This window comes from Neltuma alba, unplaced genomic scaffold, assembly GCF_004799145.2.
Source record: "Neltuma alba isolate B1F8T4 unplaced genomic scaffold, ASM479914v2 tig00011952_pilon, whole genome shotgun sequence".
In the NCBI taxonomy this organism is placed as follows: Eukaryota; Viridiplantae; Streptophyta; class Magnoliopsida; order Fabales; family Fabaceae; genus Neltuma; species Neltuma alba.
Window position 1 is genome coordinate 178,212 of NW_021636531.1, and position 23,989 is coordinate 202,200.

The 23,989-nt window shown below is 34.0% G+C and overlaps 3 protein-coding genes across 3 annotated transcripts; all 3 read left to right on the top strand.

Annotated features, from left to right (window-relative positions):
- The first annotated feature begins 646 nt into the window (after positions 1-646).
- Positions 647-6,300, top strand: LOC114719772 (calcium-binding mitochondrial carrier protein SCaMC-3). Its single transcript, XM_028905300.1, has 4 exons — positions 647-1,773; positions 4,434-5,222; positions 5,306-5,396; positions 5,489-6,300. The coding sequence occupies exons 1-4, from the start codon at positions 1,356-1,358 to the stop codon at positions 5,679-5,681; spliced, it is 1,491 nt and encodes a 496-aa protein (XP_028761133.1). The 5' UTR covers positions 647-1,355; the 3' UTR covers positions 5,682-6,300.
- Positions 6,301-7,437: 1,137 nt separating this feature from the next.
- Positions 7,438-8,700, top strand: LOC114719815 (40S ribosomal protein S27-2). Its single transcript, XM_028905355.1, has 4 exons — positions 7,438-7,552; positions 7,996-8,097; positions 8,277-8,305; positions 8,391-8,700. Exons 1-4 carry the CDS (start codon positions 7,550-7,552, stop codon positions 8,515-8,517), a joined length of 261 nt encoding a protein of 86 aa, XP_028761188.1. The 5' UTR covers positions 7,438-7,549; the 3' UTR covers positions 8,518-8,700.
- Positions 8,701-20,226: 11,526 nt separating this feature from the next.
- LOC114719795 (nudix hydrolase 12, mitochondrial-like) lies at positions 20,227-23,756 on the top strand. Its single transcript, XM_028905328.1, is given in 7 exon segments — positions 20,227-20,494; positions 20,583-20,684; positions 21,976-22,021; positions 22,024-22,089; positions 22,194-22,277; positions 22,925-23,074; positions 23,277-23,756. Coding segments are annotated over 6 exon segments (678 nt in total). The 5' UTR covers positions 20,227-20,494; positions 20,583-20,613; the 3' UTR covers positions 23,538-23,756.
- The last annotated feature ends 233 nt before the right edge of the window (positions 23,757-23,989 follow it).

Sequence of the window (23,989 nt, forward strand, 5' to 3'; positions counted from 1 at the left end):
GACATTTTTGCCCCTGAGCAAAAGTGAGTAGTTATTCTCTAAATAAATCTAGGTAACGCTTATATCATTCTAGTGATTACAAGATTCGTTATAGTTAATAATAAGGTACCTGATAATAATAAGATACCTGACTATGAAAAAATGAGTAGTTATTCTCTACACAAATCTAGGTAATGCTTACATTGTTTAGTGATTACAGAATTAGTTGTAGTTAATAACAAGACACCTGACTATGAAAAAAGTGAGTAGTTATTCGCTACACGAATCTAGGTAACACCTAAACTCTTATAGTGATTCCTTGAATCATTGTAGTGAATGAATAAATGAGGGTAAAATTGTCAATTTGCCTGAATTTCACAAATGACAGATTGGGTCAATGACCCATTCTGTCATTTTTGAAATTTAAAGACCTAATCTGATATTTTCATATTCCAAGGATCTTTTTTGGGATTTTCCCTACTTTAAACTCGCCGCAACTAGAAGACGGACGCCAAACATATCGGGAATTTATTAAAAAGTTAGGAAAATGTTAAAAAAAAAAGTTAAAAAACCAAATATATATATGCTTTGGCAAAAATGAAAAACAACCTTCCACGGCCACGAAGATTTATTCCCGTCACATTCTTTTTGATCTTCCAATTGCAAAATCTTTTCCGATTTGTTTTCCTTTTATTAATTAACGATTCGGCAAGCCAATAGCTTTTCATTGATGATGACGGACACATTCTTCCAGGTATCTGATAACGCCGGCGATCCCCCTTATCGCCGTCGGCCGTAATCTGGCCTTCCTCCCTACGCACATACTCTCGATGCGCACGACATCGAAACTATTATTATGGAACCTTACTTTCTTTTGACGAGTAAAGGTCTTATGTTCTATCTCCCGCCTTATTACGTTCTCTTTCAAGTTCCACGGTCTTCGCTTACCGGTGCGCCATTCCTAGTCGATTGATTCCGCTCCTGTTTGAATTCCGATTTCCTTTTACGAAAATCAAGCTCTCAGTTCTGCCAGCCTTTAAGAGCAGACTTATTCGATCTATGATGGTAATTAATGGTGGTTGTAAAGTACTAATGCCTGCAATGAATGCCTGAGTTGATTCGGCCTTGATTTTCTTAATCACATTTGCTTTACCTTCCCTTGAACGGGAATCTGATAGATTCCCTTCTAAAATTGGCTGGGTAGTAAATGGCGCAGCATCTCCGTGATTGTTGACTGAGAAGAAATTTATTGTGCTCTTTTCCCTAGCCACATTTCTTGAATGGCCATCTTCTGGGAATACGATCACTGAGTGTGGCATACAGAAGGAGAGTTTGCGTGCTGGGAACCAAGTGCGTTATTGTAGCTTTCCATCTCAATGGGAGCGAAATCGAAGAATGTTGAGGAATCTAGATCAAAATGTTGCAATCCTGTTAAGAAGGCAGGACCTGTAACAATGGATCATGTCCTAATGGCATCCCAGGAGACCAAGGAAGAAAGGGAGCTAAGGATTCGTAGTCTTTTTGGTTTCTTTGATAGGACAAATGCTGGCTATTTAGATTATGCCCAGATTGAGGCTGGCCTCTCTGCACTTCAAATACCATCTGAGTATAAGTATGCCAAGGATTTGTTAAATGCCTGTGATGCTGATAAAGACGGGCGAGTTGATTATCAAGATTTTAAAAAGTACATGGATGACAAGGAGCTTGAGCTTTACCGCATATTTCAAGCCATTGATGTTGAACACAACGGATGTATTTTACCTGAGGAGCTCTGGGAGGCACTTGTAAGGGCAGGTAAACCAATGACCTCCTTCATGTTCTAAAGTGTTGGCCCATACTTTAGTTTATAGCTTTAGACATCTTATAGGCTTTTCTACCAATTTCTGGTAAATAAGGACCTATGCTTTCTTTTATTGATGGTTTAATTCTTATATACTTTGATATTTTGGTTTCCTGGTTTTAATTCCTATATTTTGTTTGAGATCTAACGATATGAAACCTCAGGTTTGGGTAGGCTGGGACAATGAATTTGAATTCAGATACTTCAATCACCAAAACTTTGGCTTTTATGGTTTGACTGGTTAAAGATGTATAAGCATGGTGCATTTAATCTCTCTCTGGATTTTCAGCGGTAACCAAACATCAAATGTCCTCTCAAGTTCCACGTCTATGATTTAGAGCGTAGAGATTTGACTGTGTTGTATATATCCTTCCCTCCTTGATCATTAAAGGAAAATATTCACAGTAGACTGAGCAGTACTCTTATGCGTGAAATTCGGAGAAGCCAGAATTACATGCACTGATGTAGTGTTATGAATGACAATTTTGGCATATTTCTTCCTGATGAATATTTATTCATAAAGTTCCTTTCATATCAAGGCTCTGGTTAAACTATGGAAATTGAATGAGAAAGGAAAGTGAAAAGCTGTTTAAATTTTATTAATTCTCTTACTTTATTGCATAATACTAACCAGTTATCCTTCTTATAGATTCTCATAATCTTTGACACTTGCTCTACAGCTAGCTTAAGCTGATCCTAAATTCCCAGCTAAATCATTCAGAGATTCAACATCCTCTCCTTTTTGTCAGCTATAGTACTTGTATACTAGCTCAGAGTGTAAGGGAATTGATTACAATTTATTACAGTACTAAACTTCTGAGTTAGTGCATTAACAGCTGTTGATTAACTACTCTGGATAATTTTCTCTTGGACATGTAACAATTATTCTCCCACTATAAAAGATCCTTGACCTCAAGGATCATATTTCAGTGCCTCTAGTATCTAACCTAGGGAGTTGCTTCTGGATAGTGATCAGGTCTTCCTATGCAGTGTCTTCCACACTTGTGTTTTTCCATTCCATCAAGACTCAAGTAACTGGTAAATTGCCTCATTTGACCTTCTTTCTAGCCAAAATCTTCTCTGGTCCCACTTGAAAATCCCCTCATCATCCAAGTTTGGTTGGTCTGTAGTGTGTAGAACTAGGAGCATTCTCATCCTTGTGCTTCAACGTTGAACATGGAAAGCTGGTTTGCTCTGCTCAATCAGTTTTTATCTGTAGGCCTGCTGCTCGGTTTGTTTTAAAATCTTCCAAAGGCAATCCGGATCTTTCTGCTAATTTACCTAGAGCAGGTTTATTGGACCTTTCAAGACCCAAATAGTCATTTTCAACAGCTGAAAATGCATGCTAAGACCACATAGCGACTAATGTGTTTTTCCTTAGAATTCCTAATGTGTCCCTCTAATGGATGGTATCCTTACTCTAACTCTTGTTATACACTAAATGTCGTTGAAAAAGGACTAAGATAAACTTCCTTGAGTGGGATTTGGACGTTGTGTTCATTAGTTCTTGGAGTTGGAAGGTAGCTGTATTGGTACGGCTGGATGGCATTAATAAGAATTCATATAACCCCTCATGAATGCAAAAGGCTGTTTTGTGAACCTCAGTAGGCTTCGTCAAAGCCATTCCTCTTCTTAGTTAACATAACTGGGGAAGCAAATGAACTGCAACCAGGCCTCTTTGCTTCTTGTTCACTTCCCTCAGCTATTTCTGCATAGCATTAGCTTAAAGTGGACCATACTCTTGAAGGGATTGAATGATCAAAATCCTGAGAAGATGGAAGGCATTTAGGTTCCTGAAAAACTTCCTTCTCCTCTTCTGCTCCTTGGACCACGATCATTAGAAGCTGAGCACCCTTGCATCCGTGGTTTTCGGTGTATTTCTCAGGCACCATTTATGCAATCCTTTTTTCCTTTTCTCTTCCATCTCCTTTTTTGGTCAATTGTTGAACAGTTTAAGTTGAGTTAGTTTTGGAGTTATATGGTTAGTTTTTGGGATATTGGTCAAGGTACTTTTATTTTGGGAATGGAGTTTTTAGAAATTTATTGGAAGTACTGGTCAGTGATGATGGATACATGTTTTTTGGGATCAAATCTGGTTTGTGCAGGGAGGATTTCTTTGTTGGATAAGTGTTTTGGTTTTGTTTTGCTTGTTTTGAGAGGATACTTCTGGTAGCCTCGCTTAGTTCATGATATTGGTGAGGTTTTAGTGATTGAACATTCTTGCGGGTGCTTCAATTTTCGTTTCAAACCTCCTGAGAAGCAGAGCATGGCAACTACATCCGAGATTTCTACTTCAGCTAGCAATTCTGCAATTCTTCAATCTTCTCCCGAAATTCTAGAATCGAATCCTCTTGCCTCAGCCTGTTGAGCTCATCAATTTGATATACCAAGATATGACTGAAGTTCATTATCATTCCTCTCACATATTCCCCGCTACTCTGTTAACAACGCTTCTCAACTCATAAGGGACTAACTACATTGATGATGATTCATTGTATCAGGGACCCTGATTTTTGTAGTGGATTCTTGTTATGCGATTTAGCTTTTTCTTGACTTTGTCATATACTTTGGTGGTTTTTTTATTATTTAAGCCACACCGGCCTTTACGTTGTAGGTATTCAGATTGATGATGAAGAACTTGCCCGTTTTGTTGAGCGTGTTGATAAGGATAATAATGGTGTCATAACATTTGAAGAATGGAGGGACTTTCTGCTGCTCTATCCTCATGAGGCGACTATTGAAAACATTTATCATTATTTGGAACGTGTGTGCCTGGTGGATATTGGCGAGCACTCCGTTATTCCTGCAGGCATTAGTAAGCACATCCATGCAAGTAGATATTTGATTGCAGGAGGAGTAGCAGGTGCAGCATCACGAACAGCAACTGCACCTCTTGATCGTTTAAAGGTTATTTTACAAGTCCAAACAACAGAAGCTCGTATAATGCCTGCATTGAAAAATATATTGAGAGATGGTGGTTTCTTGGGATTTTTTCGAGGCAATGGCTTGAATGTCCTTAAGGTGACTCCTGAGAGTGCTATAAGATTTTACACCTATGAGATGCTGAAGACCTTCATCGTGAATGCTAAAGGAGAGGAAACTAAGGAAGGTATTGGCACCATGGGCCGGCTGTTGGCTGGTGGTATTGCTGGTGCGGTAGCTCAAACTGCTATATATCCAATGGATCTTGTCAAAACTCGAATACAAACATATTGTTGTAGTGGTGGAAGAGTTCCCACCCTTGGGACGCTCTCAAAAGAAATATGGGTACATGAAGGACCCAGGGCATTCTATAGGGGCTTGATTCCTTCTCTTCTTGGGATCATTCCTTATGCTGGAATAGATCTTGCTGCCTATGAAACCTTGAAAGAGATGTCGAAGAAGTATATTCTTCATGATGAAGGTAATAAGCACCTTTCAATATCATGTGCAACATGCACACCTTTAGTTCTATCTTGTTTGTTGAAATTCTGAGATCTTCTGTAGAAGCTGGTCCTCTCGTGCAACTTGGATGTGGGACAGCATCAGGAGCCCTTGGAGCCACATGTGTTTACCCATTGCAGGTCGTTAGAACAAGGTAATTTTTTATGTAGTGTTTCTTGATTTTATTTATTTATTTTTATCTGTTTTGAAAGTGACATTTTATTATCGTCATGACTGTTATTCTAGAATGCAGGCTCAACGCCCCAAAGGTGATTCTGCATATGGGGGAATGGGAGATGTGTTTAAGAGAACCTTTAAACACGAAGGATTTAGGGGATTCTACAAAGGAATTTTTCCTAACCTTCTCAAAGTTGTTCCATCTGCTAGTATCACTTACATGGTTTATGAATATATGAAAAAGGGTTTGGATTTGGATTGAGGATCTTGACCGCTTCGTTTGATACTGATTGGCAACTACTGGTACCGGGGGATGGGTGCAAGGAAGGCGCTGATGACTAAATAAAGTACACAACTGAATTACATTACAATTATTTTGAAACAATTATATAAATAACATCACTTCAAAATTCTTGGAGGACGAAATTGGTTTGTCCCGCGAGGTGCTTCCTCGAACTAATGTGAAGTACCATATCTCTGAGCAGATTTTGTTGTATGATAGAGAAAAATATAAAACACGATTAGGATCCCATTTTGTAATGATTAGTGGCTGATGTTGGTCATATACCTGCCTATTCAATCTGATGCTATTTGTTCGATTTACGGAGGCCCCAGTTCTTTGTTCGGTCTCCCTGATTGCTAGTATAGAAGTAGGGATTTGTAGGTATCTTCCTCAGTTTGTATCCCATCCTGATTTTAGTATTAGACTATTAGTTATAGCCCATAATGTCACTTGTGGAAGGCTATATGGACCATCTGTTATTATGTGGCTAATATACTCCTGACAGGACAAAAATCTTAAGCAGTATCCTATCACATTGATGTCTTACAGACTTTTTAAAATATTATTTTTAATATTCGAGTTCGATTTTATTTCAAAATGTAGTATGGTCTTTTGAGGTTAGGTGACCGGTTAAGGGAAAACAAACAGTTTTGTGCTTACATAACATGTGTTTATAAACACTTAAATAAGCATATTCAAATGATGCCTCAACGGGAGAACCGAATCAACTCCGGTCAAATGTAAATGTAAGTTTTGTTCATGTGATAGCATAAGACCTAGACTCTCAATTCATATATATATAAATATATATATTTTACTGCAAATATTAAAAACCATGTATTGCTGCTTATAACGTCTGTCTTAGAAACCTAGGGCTTGTTTGGTTTTTTGTTTTGAAAACAATTTTTTGTTTTTAAAAACAGAAAAACAAAAAAATTGTTTGGCATTTTATTTTTAGTTAATTGTTTTAAAAAACAAAAAAACGTTTTTAAAAACTGAAAAACTAGAACAACTTTTACATGTTTTTTGGTTTTTGTTTTTGTGTTTTTTATTTTTTTGTTTTGAAAAATTGGAGAAATATTCTTCTCTTCTTCTCTGTTACCTACTACTTATTACTACCGGTGATAATTACCACTTGTCAAAGTGTAATTTTTTATTTTTTTTTCAAATTTGATTTTTTAAAAATTATTTTCCAAATATTTTTTTTGTTTCCAAAACTTGTTCTTAAAAACAATTATATAAAATTATTTTGAGAATAAGAAAACAAAAAACAAAAACAAACAGGCCCTTGATTCTTCGTAAATTAGCAATCTAAACTCCCAAATATATTAATTTTTTAAACTCCAATTATTTTTTCCCTTAAAAAAATGGATCTGATGCCGAAAAGTAAGAACCGCATTTGATCACTTTTTTGGAGTAAGTGGGGTTGTTTATTTTCTGGACAACAACGAGAGGGTATTGGTTGTTAAAGGCTGACACTGAAATCGATTTTTTCGTTAGGAAATATCAATTCGATATAAAAATTCATGATTTTTTTTTCAAGGAAGAGAATTTTTAAGACGGATATATCAATATCAACATATTTTACAATAAAAAAACATTATATGAGTTTAGACGGACTTCTTAATTCTTATAGAACACTCAGCCCAAAGATAGATACCATTCATCTGAAGGCCCAACCATGTGCATTTGAGCCGGGCCAGATAAACTCCATCATAAGCCCTCACCCTTCTAGGTTTCTCTTTATCTCACCGGTCCTTTGGTGCGTGCCGCTGCCGCCGGATAAGCCAAAGCGAGGGTTTTCTGAGGTTTTCTGAGCTCCACGGAGTCGAAAACTTTCTGCCAACATGGTGAGTGATATTCGTGACTTATTCCTTTTCGCAGATCTATTATTGATTCTCTGGATTTTTTTTTACATTATGCTTTCATGCTCTGCTCGTACGTGTATTGATTAATGTTTCTCATCTATTCCTTGCTATAGTTTTATAATACCTTCCAAGTAGAACATTAGGAACAAAAATTGTTTTTTCTATATTTTTATGCCTTTTTCGCGTGTTGAGTTGAGCGGAAGAGAGGAATTAGGTTGTGGCTGAATGGTTATCTATGATGTGGTCGTCCCTCTATACGTTGCAGACGATGAGACGTATTGCATTCCTTTTTTAATTTATTTCTTAATTGTTGGGTTGGTTTAAAAATTTTGCAGTCCTCTATAAATACGAGGAATTGCCGGAATTTTTACATTGTTTTGTATTTAACTGTTTAATCACTTGATTCCTTTTGTGATACTGATCAGGTTCTTCAAAATGATGTTGACTTACTAAACCCTCCAGCTGAGCTGGAGAAGAGAAAGCATAAGCTCAAGCGACTTGTTCAGTCGCCAAACTCCTTTTTCATGGTACGAAACAGCTATTTTTATTATTAAAGATTTTTAATTTGTTTTTTCTGCATCGTGCTGATATGAAAGAGAAGTCAGCAAGTTTACTACTATTTTCATCTCACTATTTTTTTAATTTGGAGTTGTCCTGGTTTTAATCGCCTGCCTAATTAGTGTTGCCTCCCCATTTTACCTTGTAGGATGTTAAGTGCCAGGGTTGCTTCAATATGTAAGTTAGATTCTTCTTATCAATTCTGTTTTTAATATTCAAATGCAATGTGAGTTTGATTGTGGACGTTTGAATTTGGATGCAGAACCACTGTGTTTAGCCACTCTCAGACGGTTGTGGTGTGTGGGAACTGCCAGACGGTCTTATGCCAGCCCACAGGTGGGCGTGCAAGGCTGACTGAGGGATGCTCTTTCAGGAAAAAGGGAGACTAAATGGTGCTTCGACTTTTCTTTTTTTGCCTCATTTGGAGGTTTTCGTGTTAGTGTTAAGTTGGAATCAATGCCTTGGCTTGCTTTAGTTATGATATATTAATTTTGATAGTTACAAGACTGTTTATGTCACAAACTCCTTTGAGACTTAATGATATCACCACCTTATGTTGCATTTTTCTTTTACTGCAGCGCAAATGGTTGTTGGATATTTATTGGTGTGGTTCATATTAATTATAATTTTCGCATAACTTGGTCTCTGTGATATGCCCTTGTGTACCATCACGCATAATGCTGATGCACAAATTCTTGAATTTTTCATTGAACTGATGGGTAATTTGTGGTTTTTCTACTATGCTTGCGCCCTAAATCAGTTTTTGCCTTAGTTGGAGTCATGGGACCAGGTTCATTGTGCCTTGTAGGCCGTATGCATCTATTAACTTATTTGTTGCACTGGCAGTCCATTTATTTATTTAACTTGTTTTCATTCTATTGGGATGAAGTTTTTCTTGATTATTGTTGCTTTTATTTGGCTATTATAATGTCATTCTTGGAGCAACGAGTGCTTGAAATGATAAGGGGATATTCTCCAGGCGATCTCAAGGGCGCACGCCTTACATTGGCCTGGTGAATTTATGACCGTAAATTCTCGATATTTTTTGACCCGAACAGTCTAAAATAATAAATATTAACTCCTGGTCTATTCATAAGAAACAACTTAAAATTTAATTATCAATTGGAGATTGCATCTGCGGGGAATGGCATTCCTAAGTTTCCATGTCTTGTTCTCTTTTTGGCTCCCTGGTTTCATTTCATTAGCAATCCTAATTATCCAACATATGCATGTTATGTTTTGATTCATCTAAAATTATCCAAAGAAGGAAGGGAGCTTTAAAGCGTTGGATGAATATGGTAGGAATAGAATGACTTTTGAGGAGGTGATAAAGGAGAAGTGGAAGACAAGATAAACGAAAATTGATAGTACGAGTTTCAGTAAACTGCATCTCAATTTCTGCTTTACATATATTAAAGTGATTGATAGACTTGAAGCTTTTAATCGTAATAGTGACCTTAGTCAAACATGTTAGCCACAGTCGGATCGATTGAATCCTTAAAAGATAAGCCGTATGTGCAGAGTAAATAGAATTTGGTTTCCTGCTACTGCTAAACAAATGGCATTCTATGAAATCCCCGCTTTTTTCAATCCTAAGTACGAAATCTGGTTGATATTTTCCCCACGCAGTATCTTTGTTGATTTCACTGTTCTTCCTATGCTTTGTGTTTCTCATATTTAATATCCTATAGATACTTTAGAAAATAATGATGAATAATTAACTCAACCAATTCAGAATTAAAAAAAAAAAAAGTAGTGTTGGTACGTGGCAGCACCCCATCCTCTTTCTTGGAACAGAAGATAACCTCTTAGGGAGGGCATCCGCTTTCACATGTTAATGATGGCGGTGGTTTTGTTCGTTAAGGTTCGCACATAGCAAGGGAATATATGCATCGCTTTTGTTAGTCTTTGTCCACATGTTCATATGAAGCCCCATGTTCTATAACTCCTTCCCTTATTTTACTTGCACTTTTTTTAAAACTCTGCACCGAATCTCTATGGATATAGAGTCGACAAGCCATATATATCATTTACGAATTATTAAAAATACCACTCATTTCGTAAATTTAATATAATGTGCATCAGATATATGACATGACAGCACCTTGATTTGCTCTCTCTTCTCAGCTACGGCCTTCACATCCCAATCCCCAAAGGCCAAAACAATGAAGGCGTAGTCCTTTTACTCCTCTCATTAATTTTTCCAAAGCAAGATGATAAACACAAAAATATTTATAATTTAATCATTTCTTTTTGAAAAAACCTCCAAGTGGAATCATGACCTTAAAGTTAACTTTGCCGCGTGATATTCCATTCATAAAATGAGAGGCTAAAGGTGTGTGAAAGGCAAAAATGAAAGCAGAAAAATGAGGGGCAAAGCTATATGTAGTGTTTAAGTATGGTCGTCCCATGTACTACAAATCTTAAAAATAAGACACATTAATCTTATTACCTGTAAATCATGAATTGTCACTGAAAAATTTAACATCAGATAATAATAATGATGCGTGAAAGTGAGTGGAACAAATAATTAACGTAGATGGAGAAAAAAGGCAAAAAATATTATTTCATAATATTGACATTTGATGGAAGAAAGCTCCATCGTAAACAATAAACAATGCAACTAATAGCCGGAATAATTGAAAAAACAAACAAACAAACATTCGGCTAACCTGATGATTAATTGCATCCTTGTTAGCACTTTTAGCGTCCACGTGCTTTGAGACTTGGACATGTTTGCACTGTTTGCGACGCTGTTTTTGATTTTACATTCTCCCAATCTTTAACTATTCCTTTGTTTATTCTTGCCATACCGTTGCGTGCGACGCATCACACCACAGTGAAATTAATTTAATTTATATGGAAGGGGGAAATCATCATTAATTTGGTGGGTATATTTGTTCATGCATGCCTCTCGTAGATAGGTGGAAGAGACGTGCATATCTTAAATTTGAATTTTAGTAATGGATCGATCGATGGAGTGGGATTTATAACAGAAAACTGTAGTATTTATTTGTTTTAGTTTCCATAATTTCTTACCAAACAGTGGCTTAAGTCCGATACGATCATTGAAGTGTCCATGCACCTACCTCATAAATCATAATCTCGAGGGGGTCATATGATAAACCACGTTTCGTAGCGACTAATTTATTTAATTTCTTTTGAACAAAAAAGATTTAATTTCATGCATATAATTCTCTCTATGTCAAGCTAGCCAGAGCCTAGCATTATCTTAATTCCACGTTTGGATATATATTATGAAAGCGTCCAAACTATTTCTTACGAAAACATTTCCGGATTCATATTTATACTGTTCATGATTGATTCTGGATTAAAAGATGATGGTATATATGCTGATATCCATGGAATACCTTTTCCACACAAGACATCCAACGAAATTTCCTCGTAGTTTCATTACTCTGCCTTCTTGTAGTTTTAAATATATGGTGTTTTCTTATTTTTCTTATAGACAGAGATTTATAACTGAGTTGGGTGCATGAAGGCTTACACACCGATTAATAAGGTTTTTCCATTTATAATAAAAAAAATTCTTGTATTCTGTAAATTACAATTAAAAAACTGCTTAGAAGCCATTCCCAAAACGAAACAGTGATTTGTTCGGTTACTGTTACTTTCAATACAGTTTAAATAGATATAATTTTACAATGTATGAAGCTTAACACTACTATACAGCAGAAAAAACTTCTAATACGTCGGTTTCAAGAGGAGACATAAAAGCTATCAACACAAAAAACTTTAAATTAGTCTATGAAAATGCTACTGGTGAGATTGTGATATCCACCACGAGCATTAAACAACGTAAGGTCTTTCTCATCTAATAGATTTACTAGATATTCGATAAAAAATAACTACTGATAAGTGACATTATCAAAGACTCATGAATAAAGTACTATTTTCAGTATTTAATATAAGAACCTATTTGATTTTTATTTTGATTTTAAATATGAGATCTCAATTTAATTTGTTTTTTTATTTATTCATTTTTTTAAGGTAGTCCTGTGATAATAGTAGTTTTAGCCAATATACTTAATTAGTAATGATACTTTAAAAAAACAACATTATTTATTACAAATAACTGATTTAACTAATTTTTTAATCTACTTAAATTAGTCAACTAATTTTTATATTAACAAACTGAAGTAGTAATTAATAAATGAGAGAATTACAATCAAGTCCATACAAGAGAAATAACTACTAAAAGGTCCAATAACAACCTGAGCAGCCTGTAATAACAAGTTTTAAAGTAGAAAATAACAACTTTTGAGACTTGTTTTGTAATTTTTTTTTTTTACACTAGACCTTATTATAATTCTCTCTTAATAAATGTTCAAACCCGTACAATACACCGCGTCAATGCCAGTTTTAATCAGTCATATGTCGATTTGGATGCTTTCTTATCATCATCAACTCCAAGAAGGATGACGAAATTGGATATCTTTTGTTCAAGTCGATGTTAGGTTCTGCATGAAATTTGAAGTTTTTTATGATTCTTTTGTGAGAAATTAAAGGAGCGATTAATGTGTTGAACGCCAAGCTACTCGACGAAGCTTCTACGCAATTTCTTGCCTTTGATGCCAGAAGCGGTGTGAGTGTCTGTATATGCGCATGTAGTGCATTGAAACAATATCATTCATATCTGTCGATTATTAATTTTAAAAAAGATTAATACAATTTTCAGTCCCATTTTAATTTTGGTATCTTAAGTTTTAAATTATAGATTTTGATTCATCAACTTTCTTTTTATTTATAAAATTGGTCCCTGTTATATAATAAAAACATGTACCAATTTGTTTATTGAGGAACGAAAACCTATGGTTTGAAACTTGAGAGACCAAAATCAAAATGAAAGTAAATTTGAATGACGAAAGATTATATTAACCTTTTTAAAAAGTAAGTTATATTTTCATGACTATTTTATTTAGGTACGACAAAAAAAAAACATTTTTGGCAGAGTTGAGTAAAAGAAGACTTGATTTTCTCTTTAAATAAGATCAATAACTTGAATTTTGTAAATATCAAATTCCATAATATTAAATATTAGATAATTGTATAAAACCCATTTCATATTATTAAAAAAGAAGGGTTAAGCACGTCCTAATTTCTTTTCCCAATCAGGTATGCGCATGAGGTCCTGAATTGCTTGACTCACTCACACCCCTAATTAGTGTTATCTAACTCCATTATCACCCCGTACGAACTATATCTGTGTGTCTGTGTGTGTTTAATAACGAAACATTCTGAAACGGTTCAAGTTTCTCGTTCTTAATTTTCCCCTCGCAAACAAGCATAAATCTACATATATATATATATATATATATATATATACACAGAATAGTATGTTACTAAATCTTGTAAGAAACCATATTATTTTGCAAGTCATTGCTAATAAGATCCCCCTCAAAGTCTGGGTAAAATAGCACAGAACCCACAACTTTATACAGAAAAAGTTTAAGCGTACGTATGGAGTCCCAAAACTTAGCAAATATATATATAGGATGATTTACAACTCAAGAACATTTATACATACACATACTTATTACAAATTACACGTCAAAAAAATCTCCCTCATATTAGCAACATGAATCAAACATTGCATGTCCTTCTAAGATATATGAGCCATGCCCTTAAGGAACATCACGAAAGCAACGTCGCTCACAATCTAATTAATTTTACAAGGCCAGCTAACCCCAATAATAGAACGTGATAGTACTTTCCAAATCGAGAGGTCAGAAGGAAGTTTCGTCGTAGTTTCTCATAACTTCGGTGGGGATATGCAACAAGCTAAGCTAAGTCCTCCACCATTGCGTGGAAGACACTACTATTCCTTTTTTATCAACAAAGCCAACACCTTTTCTTTTAGTTATGGTTTGATGTGAACGCTATAAACTTTTTTGCTGTAATAAGCGAACAGTCGCTGACGTCTGAGCATTTTATTCGACTACTGTTCCTTATTTAGCTCATATTTTTTAGGCCTTCTTCCTCGTCAAAAATTGTATATATTAGGTTCTTTATTTAGAATCTGGTTTGCATTAGCTTGATCCAATAATTAAGTAAGAGACTTGATCGGGAAATATTATACACTACCTCCTTTCCTTAATATAATAGTTAGTTCAATATTCGGTTTAGTTTTAAATATAAGACTCAAATCCATTTTATTTTACATATTTATCTATTTCTCTCAAGATAGTTTTTGTGGTAGTTATGCATGTTAAATGTTTCATCAAATAATAGTCCTAACTAATATGTATGATTAGCGAGGGTATTTTAAAAAAAGTAACACCTACCTAATACAAATGATCAACTTAAGTGATTTTTTTTAATCTACTTAAATTAGTTAACTAGACCCAACACTTATATTAATATATTCATAAACACTGGACAGCATTTCATTTCAACTCTATCATCTCGATGAACTATCGTTATCAAAGGAGAAATTTTTAAAATTGTTCCGAGTTGCTTGCTTTTTCATTAATTATATATGTGTATATGAGCAGAGGACGCACGCAAATAACTTTAATGAAAGAAACTAATGACGAGAAGGAAGCTTCTCCGCAGTTTCTCATAACTGATGAAATGGATGCCAAAAGTAGGAAATCTCATGAAAGATGAAACGAAAATTCAAAACCCTAAAATTAATGCGTTCCACACTGTGCATCTGAAACTTTGTTGCTTTTGAAACGTAAGAATCAGACCAAATGAATAAAAAGTTGCAATAGATAAAGCTAACATGGTCCATTTTACATTTTAGAACGACAAAGATACTTTAAACTTGTTTAATCAGAATAAACAACTCTTTGCTTTTTCTCCAAACAAGGATCGATTTGCACGGCGTCCTTCTTTTGTTCATATCGATTCCGTTAATTATTAAATGCTATGATCTCGACCTTTATAACACAAGAGAAGAAAGCTTTCTCATGGATTTTTGTCATATAAATAATGCGTCTCAAAGTCATATAAATAAAACAAAATAAAATAATAATGCGTTCCATGCTCTTGTGTTCAGTTTTCATTTATTAAACTCAGAGTGTGCGTCGAGAGCACACACAAATTTCTCTGTGTATTAAACAGATAATGTATGTTCCATGGAGGGACAAACTTTATTCCTTTATCTTTCCCAGCACCTCAAAGTAACATACTCATGTAACAGAAATATGCATGTAGTGGATGTATTGTTAAAAATAATTTTAAAATTTTAATTGAAAAGCATTTCTTCATTGATGTGACATTTATTAATAGTTGTTTGTAATAATAAGTGGGGAGAATATATATGCAAACCCACATGTTTTCCCCGACAAAATAGCTATGTCTATGCGACAATAATGCCGCCTAGCGATGGCCTTTTCATCTCTTTGTTTCTTCTCCTTATAATTTTAATGATGTCTTCACTCTTCATACTCACGATAAAAAAATTTAGAATTGGATATTTGAAATTGAAAAGGGAAAGAATTAACTTATTTGTAAAGATGTGATTGGATAATATATGAAAGAAAATGTTGGAACATGGGGGTGTGTGTGTGTGTGTAGTCCACAAAATGAAGGGGGGGAAATGAAGCAATGCTATGCCAATATGCTCGCAATTAATTAATAAGAGCTGCCACATGCTTGTGTTTCTGCAAATTAAACAAGATCAAATTATATATATGTTTGGTCAAACACTGCCTGTTTGAAGCATTAATCACTGAGATATTGGGAGGGCGATCCATATATTAATAGAGTCAACAAGTTCACTATTGATAAGAATATATTATGATTTACATTATTAAGAGAGAGAACGTGTCATTATAACGTGTCGTGAAAAAAATAATTGGGTTGTGGATATAATTTATAAGAGTTGGTGGCGGATATTTATAATAATGTATAGTAATTATGTTGAGTTTTTGGGGGAGAAATCGAAGGAGAGTGATAAATTTGGAAGAGGTCGTGCATGGTAGCATGTGAGGCTAGGGTGTTTAGAATGTTTATATAACTTATTTGAATTAATTAAATGAAGGATAGGCCTGCAATTTTAACTAGTACTGTATTTATCATGAAAGTGTCGATAGATAGGAAAGTTTTAGAAAATAAAAAATAAAAGAGGAAGTCGGTAGGGCATGCATGTGGCTGTTAATCACATTTAATGTTAATTCAAAGGATTCCTCCTTTCAACAAAATTCTTTAAAATTTGACTGTTTTTTAATACAAAAAAGATTAATTGTGTTGAATTGATCTTTTGGATATAATAAACGTCATCTTCATAAATTCAATGGTCGATACATAGTTGGCAAAATAATATAGTCGATAAATAAAAAAATATAATTTGATTCCCTCAATTAATGTATCATTGTTATTTTAGCATGTCAAAACGAAATATCTTATGACAAAATATCTATCACGTTGAATTGGCTCGTGATTTAAATTTTCGACCTTTTCTCAAAGATTAATAAAGCATTTTGTCATATTAATATTTTTGTAGCAAACTGAATTTGAGAAATTAAAGAAATATTTCCGAAAACAGTGTGCGAAGCGTGACTTTCTTGATGGCTACAACACAAAATTTAAACATAGTTATAAAAATTAAAAAATAAAATAATATTGTGGATAAGGATGTAAGCCTGCAACCAACTAAAATGAAGTCATAATCATAAAAAAAGTAAAAATCAAGGGTCGTTGGAATGAGAAAGTAACTCTGCAATCCCAAGTCGCAGTTAATCAATGGCCACCAACAGTATTATTGACTACTATAGTAAATTTCCTAAGATTTATTTTAATTATATTCGATATTTTTATTTCTAAGATAATAGCTGTAGCCTGCTGGTCAAAAAAAAAAAAAAACCGTAGCCTATATGGTTTAGTTCACGCTCGAAGCTTGATATAAAATCAGCCGTCCAATTTTTTTTTTGGTCGATGCAGTTAATAACTGAAAACCATGGAACTTTTTTTTTTAATGATAACAACAGTAAAAATTTTTTTTAATTGACGTAAAAATTAAAAAATTGGATTCAAATTATCTTTAATATGGAAATGAAAGTATGTAAACTATTTTATCTATTTTAAGAAATATATGTATATGCTTTTTTTTACAAATATAAATTAATTTTTAACAAATTTATCATATATATACATATTATGTGATGTGAGACTGGGTAATCTGTTCTTTAGTTAAACTCTTAAATTTTTTTTTTTTGCCAACAAAATTTTAATAAAATATAAGTCCGGCGGTCAATATTTTATTTACAGGCAGACGTATAGGCTGTGGACAGCTATTTAATTTGCAGCTTGTCAGTGTCACTGTTAATTCCATGAAGAAGCTTCGTGTAAGTTAATTAAACCTTAATCAACAACGTAACCCATATATTTTTATTCCTGTTTTATATATAAAGAGTGAAAAAGCTTATTTTCTAGAAGTGAGAAAGCAAGCAAAATGCAGCGAAGATATTAATATCCGGGAATATCTTTTTTCTTTAATCTGTTCGTTGTTATCCATGCATCTTTATTTTCCTACGCTTTGTGAATTTTCCTCGAAAGATATATATATATATATATATATTTTATATAATGCTCACTGGCGTGTAAAGTAGATGTTTGTTGAAGATTCTCCAGAATTATGACTTCCATCGCTCTCAAAGCAGCAAAATTAAGAGACGCCTCAGCTCAGATTATATTCACATTCTATTTATTTTTTTAAGATAGTTCATGTATTTCCACTCAATATATATGTGTGTGTGTGAGAGAGAGCTCGTACGAAATCGAGAAATAATATTTCAGTCCAAGACCAAAATTCAGGTATGAAATTAATGGTTGCAGATCAACTTGCACAATTTTTTTTAATTATTCTATTAGTAATGATAATAATAATGTGACATATCATGTTAGATACCAATTGAATTTAACGACCAAAAAAACACATACGAAGCAGTTATAGAGTCCCTGGATCTTCCTGGGCCAAGCTAGCTTGCTAGATTAATCGACAAATATTAGATTAAATTACACAACCATATATATAAGTTAAATGTTAATGGTGATCACTGTGCTTTGAATTTAGCAGCAGCATTGTCATATGATGATATGAGTAATTCACACGCACACACATATATATATTTATATAATGTCTGATTTTTTTTTTCACATTCTCGAGATCGACATGTTCATACAATGCTATGGTTATTGAATTACTCCTCCAATCCTTAATATAAGACCCATTTAACTAATTTGATTAGATTAAGGAAGTTAGGTAAGTTATTATTATAAGAAATGTGACATTTTTCCTAAAACACCATAATCATCTTTTTAATACCTCCCTCCCTCTTCTACTTGATTATGGTTGAGGGAGTATTTATAAGGTAATTTAGAGAAAATTGATAATATGATAAATGGATCTTATATTTAGGATCAAACCAACTTAAGAATTGGGTCTTATTAAGGACCAAGGAGTACTAACACAACTTTTTCTTTTTGATGCTTTCACATTTCAATTTGTGTATTACTACCTTTAGTCTTTAATAGAAGAATTGATTGACTAATTTAAATATATTAAGAAAATAAGTTAAGTTAGTACTTTTTAAATGTAAGACCTTATACTAGTGTGTATAAGGGTCTTATATTTAGGACCGGAGGAGTAATTTTTAATAAATATGTATTGTCTTTCTTAAAATATCCTTTTAATAATGAACCGTAAAAAAAAATAAATTTGAGAGACAAAATAGATTGAGATCTTATATTTAAAATCAAAATAAAAGTCAAACGAGCGCTATTAAAAACCAAAGGTAGTAATTTATTAATGATTATGATCCCAACTTTGCAAACGTCGGTGTCTGTCAAACCGTAAACAAACTTAACTATCTCTCATTATTTCAATTTTAAAAATAATGATGGTAAGTTGATCAACATTATTTTTTTAATTAGCATTATTGTGTGTCTAATTATCTATTATTAATACTATTTGCCCACCTAGGTCGAGTCACAAAAACCTTAACTTTTCGTTTGCTAGGACATATATATTCTTTCATTGAAAATAATATGTTTGAAGTATATATTATCATGCATTAAATTTGAACACTTCTTCTTAACATGAATGAGACTGCAAATTTAATAATATAATGAAAACTAGAAGCAATGCATAGCCGCTCAAGTACAAAATATTGAATTCAAGTCTTTATAAATAAAGAAAAATCTTTTACGAGAGTTATTTTTTGTTGGGTTTGATAATGCTCAAATCTAATTTAATTAGATAATCATATCAATATATATATGTATATATATAATCCAACGCATACATATTATTATATTATGAAAATTAAAAAAATAAATATTAAAAATGCCGTTAAGTGAGATAATTTCGCCGTTATTCTAATCTTGTTGGAAGTAATAATCAAATTGACTATGAAAGTGTCCATAATAAAAATTTCCAACCACGTCCAGGCACATACCTGTGTACTTCTCTTGATTTTTCGTCCTACGAGTACATACGTACGTGTGCATATATATATATATATATATATATATATTGTGTTGTTAATTAAAATACTCACGTTGCCATCTCATCAATGGAACCAGCTTTTTGATAACCTGTTAATGAACACGCGGCTTCGTAACCCTAACCGTTTTCAGTTGATTCCTTGGAATTACAATATTGCATTCTTGTTAAAAAAGTGTAAACACACCTAATTAAAAATATAAGGTTGGTATAATTTTTTTTTTAAATTTATTTTCATTTTGACTTTGATCCCTCAAGTTTTAAATCATAAGTTGTGGTTTTTCAAGTTTTTTTTTCATTTAAGTCATTAGTTTCTGTAATTCAATAAAGATCTTGACCATTTTATCCCTTGAAGGATTAAATCAAAAGTTTGAAACTTGAAGCACCAAAATCAAATTGAAAGTAAATTTGAAGACTAAAGACCTCTAAAAATATTTAAACAGAAAGATGTCAAAAAAATTTAAAAATTAAAAAAAGAAAAAAAAAAAAAAAAAGAAAAGACAACACAAGCTCAAAGTTGGAAACAGGAATTTAGTTACTCCATCGTCTCTATCTATATAAACACCCCATGCCGTTGCTGCGTCTCGCTGGAATCTCTATCCCTCTCTTTACTTGTCTCTTTCTTTCTCGTTCTAATCCTCGCTTCTTCTTTTTTCTTTTTTCTTTTTTGCTTCTTCCTTCGATTCATTCCTGCAGGCCGACAACAAACCAACTGCTACATAAAAGCTTCATTAACTTAGTTTTTCTTTTTATTATTCTATCCGAAAACTAGAACCTGTTCAAGCCAAAGATATCGCCTTTTCTGTTTGTATCATGGAAGACGTTTCATTTCTGCAGAGTTTTCCTGTACCTGTGAAAGCAGCTTTTTTCTGAATCCTCAAAATCTGAACTGGGTACGACCCATGTTTGTGTCTACAAACTTGTTATTCCTTAGTTCATAATTTTGGTCTTATTGTTGTTTGTTTCACACACGTTGTTCAGGATTTGGCTATCACCAGAAGCTATTAGTATTATGTCTTTTGTTGTGGCCCGAACAGGGCGACACCGACAGCGTTATGAAGACAACTTTCGACTTGTTTCTGGGTAAGAACTCCTTCTTCTTCATTCTTTAGCTCCATGGATTCTTCACCTCATGAATTCTCCCTTTCTCTTTTTGTCTCTTACTCCCACATTTTTCCAATTCTGGTTTTTTATTACCTTACGTTCGTCGCTAAATCCATTCCATTTGTCTTTTCTCTTGTCTTCTTCTCTGTTTTTTCTCCCCTGTGCGGCAGAATACACGAGTAGATAATAAATTTCCCGTTTTGTTTATGCTTATTAAAGAGTTGGCCAAACTATTTTACATAATTGGCGGTATGAAACCAGTTTACATAATTGCCTTCTCCGTTTGATATTATAACATTTTTGTCATATTTCATATGCTTATGTCTTCATTACAATCATTTCAGTTAAAATTGTGGGCCTTATCATTGACTTCGCAAATGTATTAGTACTATAATTTAAATTGTGTAATCTATTTTGGCTTTTATGAGGTAACTGCGATTTCCTGTTTCACAGAACATATAGCATTCGGTGTTTTACCTTCGCTTTTTTTTTCTTTAAAAACAATTTGAGATTGCCTTTTTGGGTGCCTTTTATTCGGAAAGTGATATTACAGATTTACAGTATTACATGTTTTTGTGGTGTGATCATACGGGTTTTAATGAGAATTAACGATTAGGATCGTTTTTTAAGTAAAGCACCCAGTACTCTGCGTCCATATGAAGCACTGAATTAAAGCCCAGGCCTGCACGAGGATCATAAAATTCAAACATTCTCAGCAGCTATAGGTATCACCAAGCTGAGGAATTAACTGAGGCAAGTGATTGGATCTTGAATTCAACCAACCTGCCAATACAAGTCGCTAAAAATTTCTGGGCGAAACATCGTAACCCAATATTTCCTCGCTTTATCAGGCTTGATGGGTTGCTTTTTTTTTTTTTTGACCTGAAAATCGCATTGATTCGCATAAAGAAAAAGGACAAAACGGGTGTGCAGGATTTTTTGACAAAAGAGCTCAAGGTTAACAAAAACATTTGAACACATCCCCTTCCCTCTTTTCATTTCCTAATTCTACCATCCATAGAACTACTTGGCTGGAAAAAGTGCGAAACAGGCTGTAGACCGCGTGACAGTACAAGACAATAGTCATTACATCACATGATTAGAATAAAGATGCATAATTTTGAACAATCCATAGAACAATAAGTTGGATCTATCATCTCAAATCCTGCATATGGTCAAAACTTGGGAGTAGATTTTCAAGGACCATCATTTGATGATCCTATCAAACATATGGTTCATTCCATCGTTATTCAGAAATTCCATACAACAGGTGTATTCCCTATAGATGGAGGAAGGACATCAGGGATCAAAAGGGCATACAGAGCACATAATAGAAGTTCTAATGGTTACTTCACCAAAACGTGATGATCTAGTGTTTCCAAAGGTACTTTAAAAAAAAAAAAAAAGTCAAAAGGTGTTTTGCACTGTTTGAACTATGTTCCATTGTTCTCCTTCATGTTATGAAGTTTCACTTTGTTCTCTTGGCAGGGAGGATGGGAGGACGATGAAACTGTCATGGAAGCTGCTTGTCGAGAAGCTTTAGAGGAAGCAGGGGTGAAAGGAATACCAAGAGTAGGTTCTTTTTCCTACTTGGTCATGAAGTTATATAGACTTGTGTTTCTGCATAAATTGTTCAAGCATGATAAGTAGGATGACAATATGATAGAACAAAGAAGTATTTGTATTATAGATAAGCCCTCATTAACTTGCAAAATTGTGCTTCCTAGAATCATCTAGTGCCGAAATTGCGGTAAAATCCTGGATGCACGGCAACTTTGAGCTCAAAAAGTAATATAAAATTGTCTGTGTAAACAGATTTTCAGAATTAACCTTTTTGTCCGCAAAATTCTCTCAAGCGGTTTGACATGCCATGTGAATTATGCAGTTCTACAGTAGTTTCATGCACGTGTGTCTCGACTTCAGTTTGACCCGATGGGAAAAATTGTGGCATCCCCTGTTATATATTTGAATTGCATTGAACTTGATCAAAAGTGGTTGTTTTGTATGCAAATTGCATTAGTCAACACTGCTGAATGGAAATTAAGGGCATATTCCCAGTATCTCTTTTTCTTCTTGTTGAAAACAAAAATGATTCTGCCATCTGAAAGCTGTCTATAGATAGATTGGTTTCGATGACTAACCAAGAACACCATGAGTAGAAATTATATTGTTTCTAAGAAATATTCTATTGCTAACAAGCTCTCTTCCATCTTTTCCAGGAAAACCCCTTGGGAATGTGGGAATTCAGGAGCAAAAGCAGCCAGGACTTGTGCAACATGGAAGGAGGCTGCAGAGGATACATGTTTGCCTTGGAGGTGACTGAAGAACTTGAGACCTGGCCAGAGCAGAAAAACCGTGATCGGCAATGGGTAAACAAATATCCTCAATAAGTCTTTCATATGTAACTGCATGAAATTGATAAGTACTTCAACATCAAACACATACAAATAGAACAATTTTTTGCTTTTTGTCATGGCATGCTTCAACTGATGTAGGGTATTTTTAAACTCAAGATTTTTATGTGTTTACCTCATTTGAAGTAAAATAAAGGTATATAAACATTTTTTACAGTTAAATGTCAGAGAGGCGTTTCGACTCTGCCGGTACGATTGGATGTGTGAAGCACTAGAAGAGTTTCTGAAAGTTATAACAGAGGACAGAGAGCTTCAGGAGCAGGAAGAGAAAGTGGATCCTTCTTTAATTCAAGTACCAGATGTGCCAACTAACATGTTTATAAGACCTTCTACTATAACTACTCAACATCGTACTATGTCACTAAAACACCCGCCACTTGCTGCTAAGGATATCATAGCCATTCACTTTGGTTGTTGAAACTTCCTTGCATGTGCCCTTTTGCAGTAGGTTCCTGTAATGAACGACGGTGAAGTAGGCTTGGTGAAAAACACATCTAGACCATCCACTTCATTTTAGCTTCTTTTTCTTTATTTCCATGGGATTATGTAAAGTATGATGGTAGAAATTTCAACTTGAAACTTCAACTTAAGGGGAAGGTTGGGTTGTAGACATTATAAATTTTCAGGTGTTTGGGAATCAGTTTGTTTATTATAACATGTTATTGGGAAAAAAAAAAAATCTTTCCATGTCACTATAGCACATAAGTTTTAAGATTATCATACTGACGCTAAAATACTTGAGAAACTGAATTGCTCACAAAGCAAACATCACCTAAATTTTCTTTTTTTTCCACCCGACCATTCATAAAGAAGCTCATAAAATGGCAACATTGGTCAAATCTGGTCCTGTCACAGAGGGCTCTGACAATG

Bases quoted from the DNA above. Each gene is read 5' to 3' on its own strand.
- LOC114719772 (XM_028905300.1), top strand. From the start codon at position 1,356: ATGGGAGCGAAATCGAAGAATGTTGAGGAATCTAGATCAAAATGTTGC. The intron at 1,774-4,433 runs GTAAACCAATGA...TTTACGTTGTAG, and splicing joins GGAGGCACTTGTAAGGGCAG to GTATTCAGATTGATGATGAA. The intron at 5,397-5,488 runs GTAATTTTTTAT...CTGTTATTCTAG, and splicing joins TTGCAGGTCGTTAGAACAAG to AATGCAGGCTCAACGCCCCA.
- LOC114719815 (XM_028905355.1), top strand. The intron at 8,098-8,276 runs GTACGAAACAGC...TTTACCTTGTAG, and splicing joins CGCCAAACTCCTTTTTCATG to GATGTTAAGTGCCAGGGTTG. The intron at 8,306-8,390 runs GTAAGTTAGATT...ATTTGGATGCAG, and splicing joins TGCCAGGGTTGCTTCAATAT to AACCACTGTGTTTAGCCACT.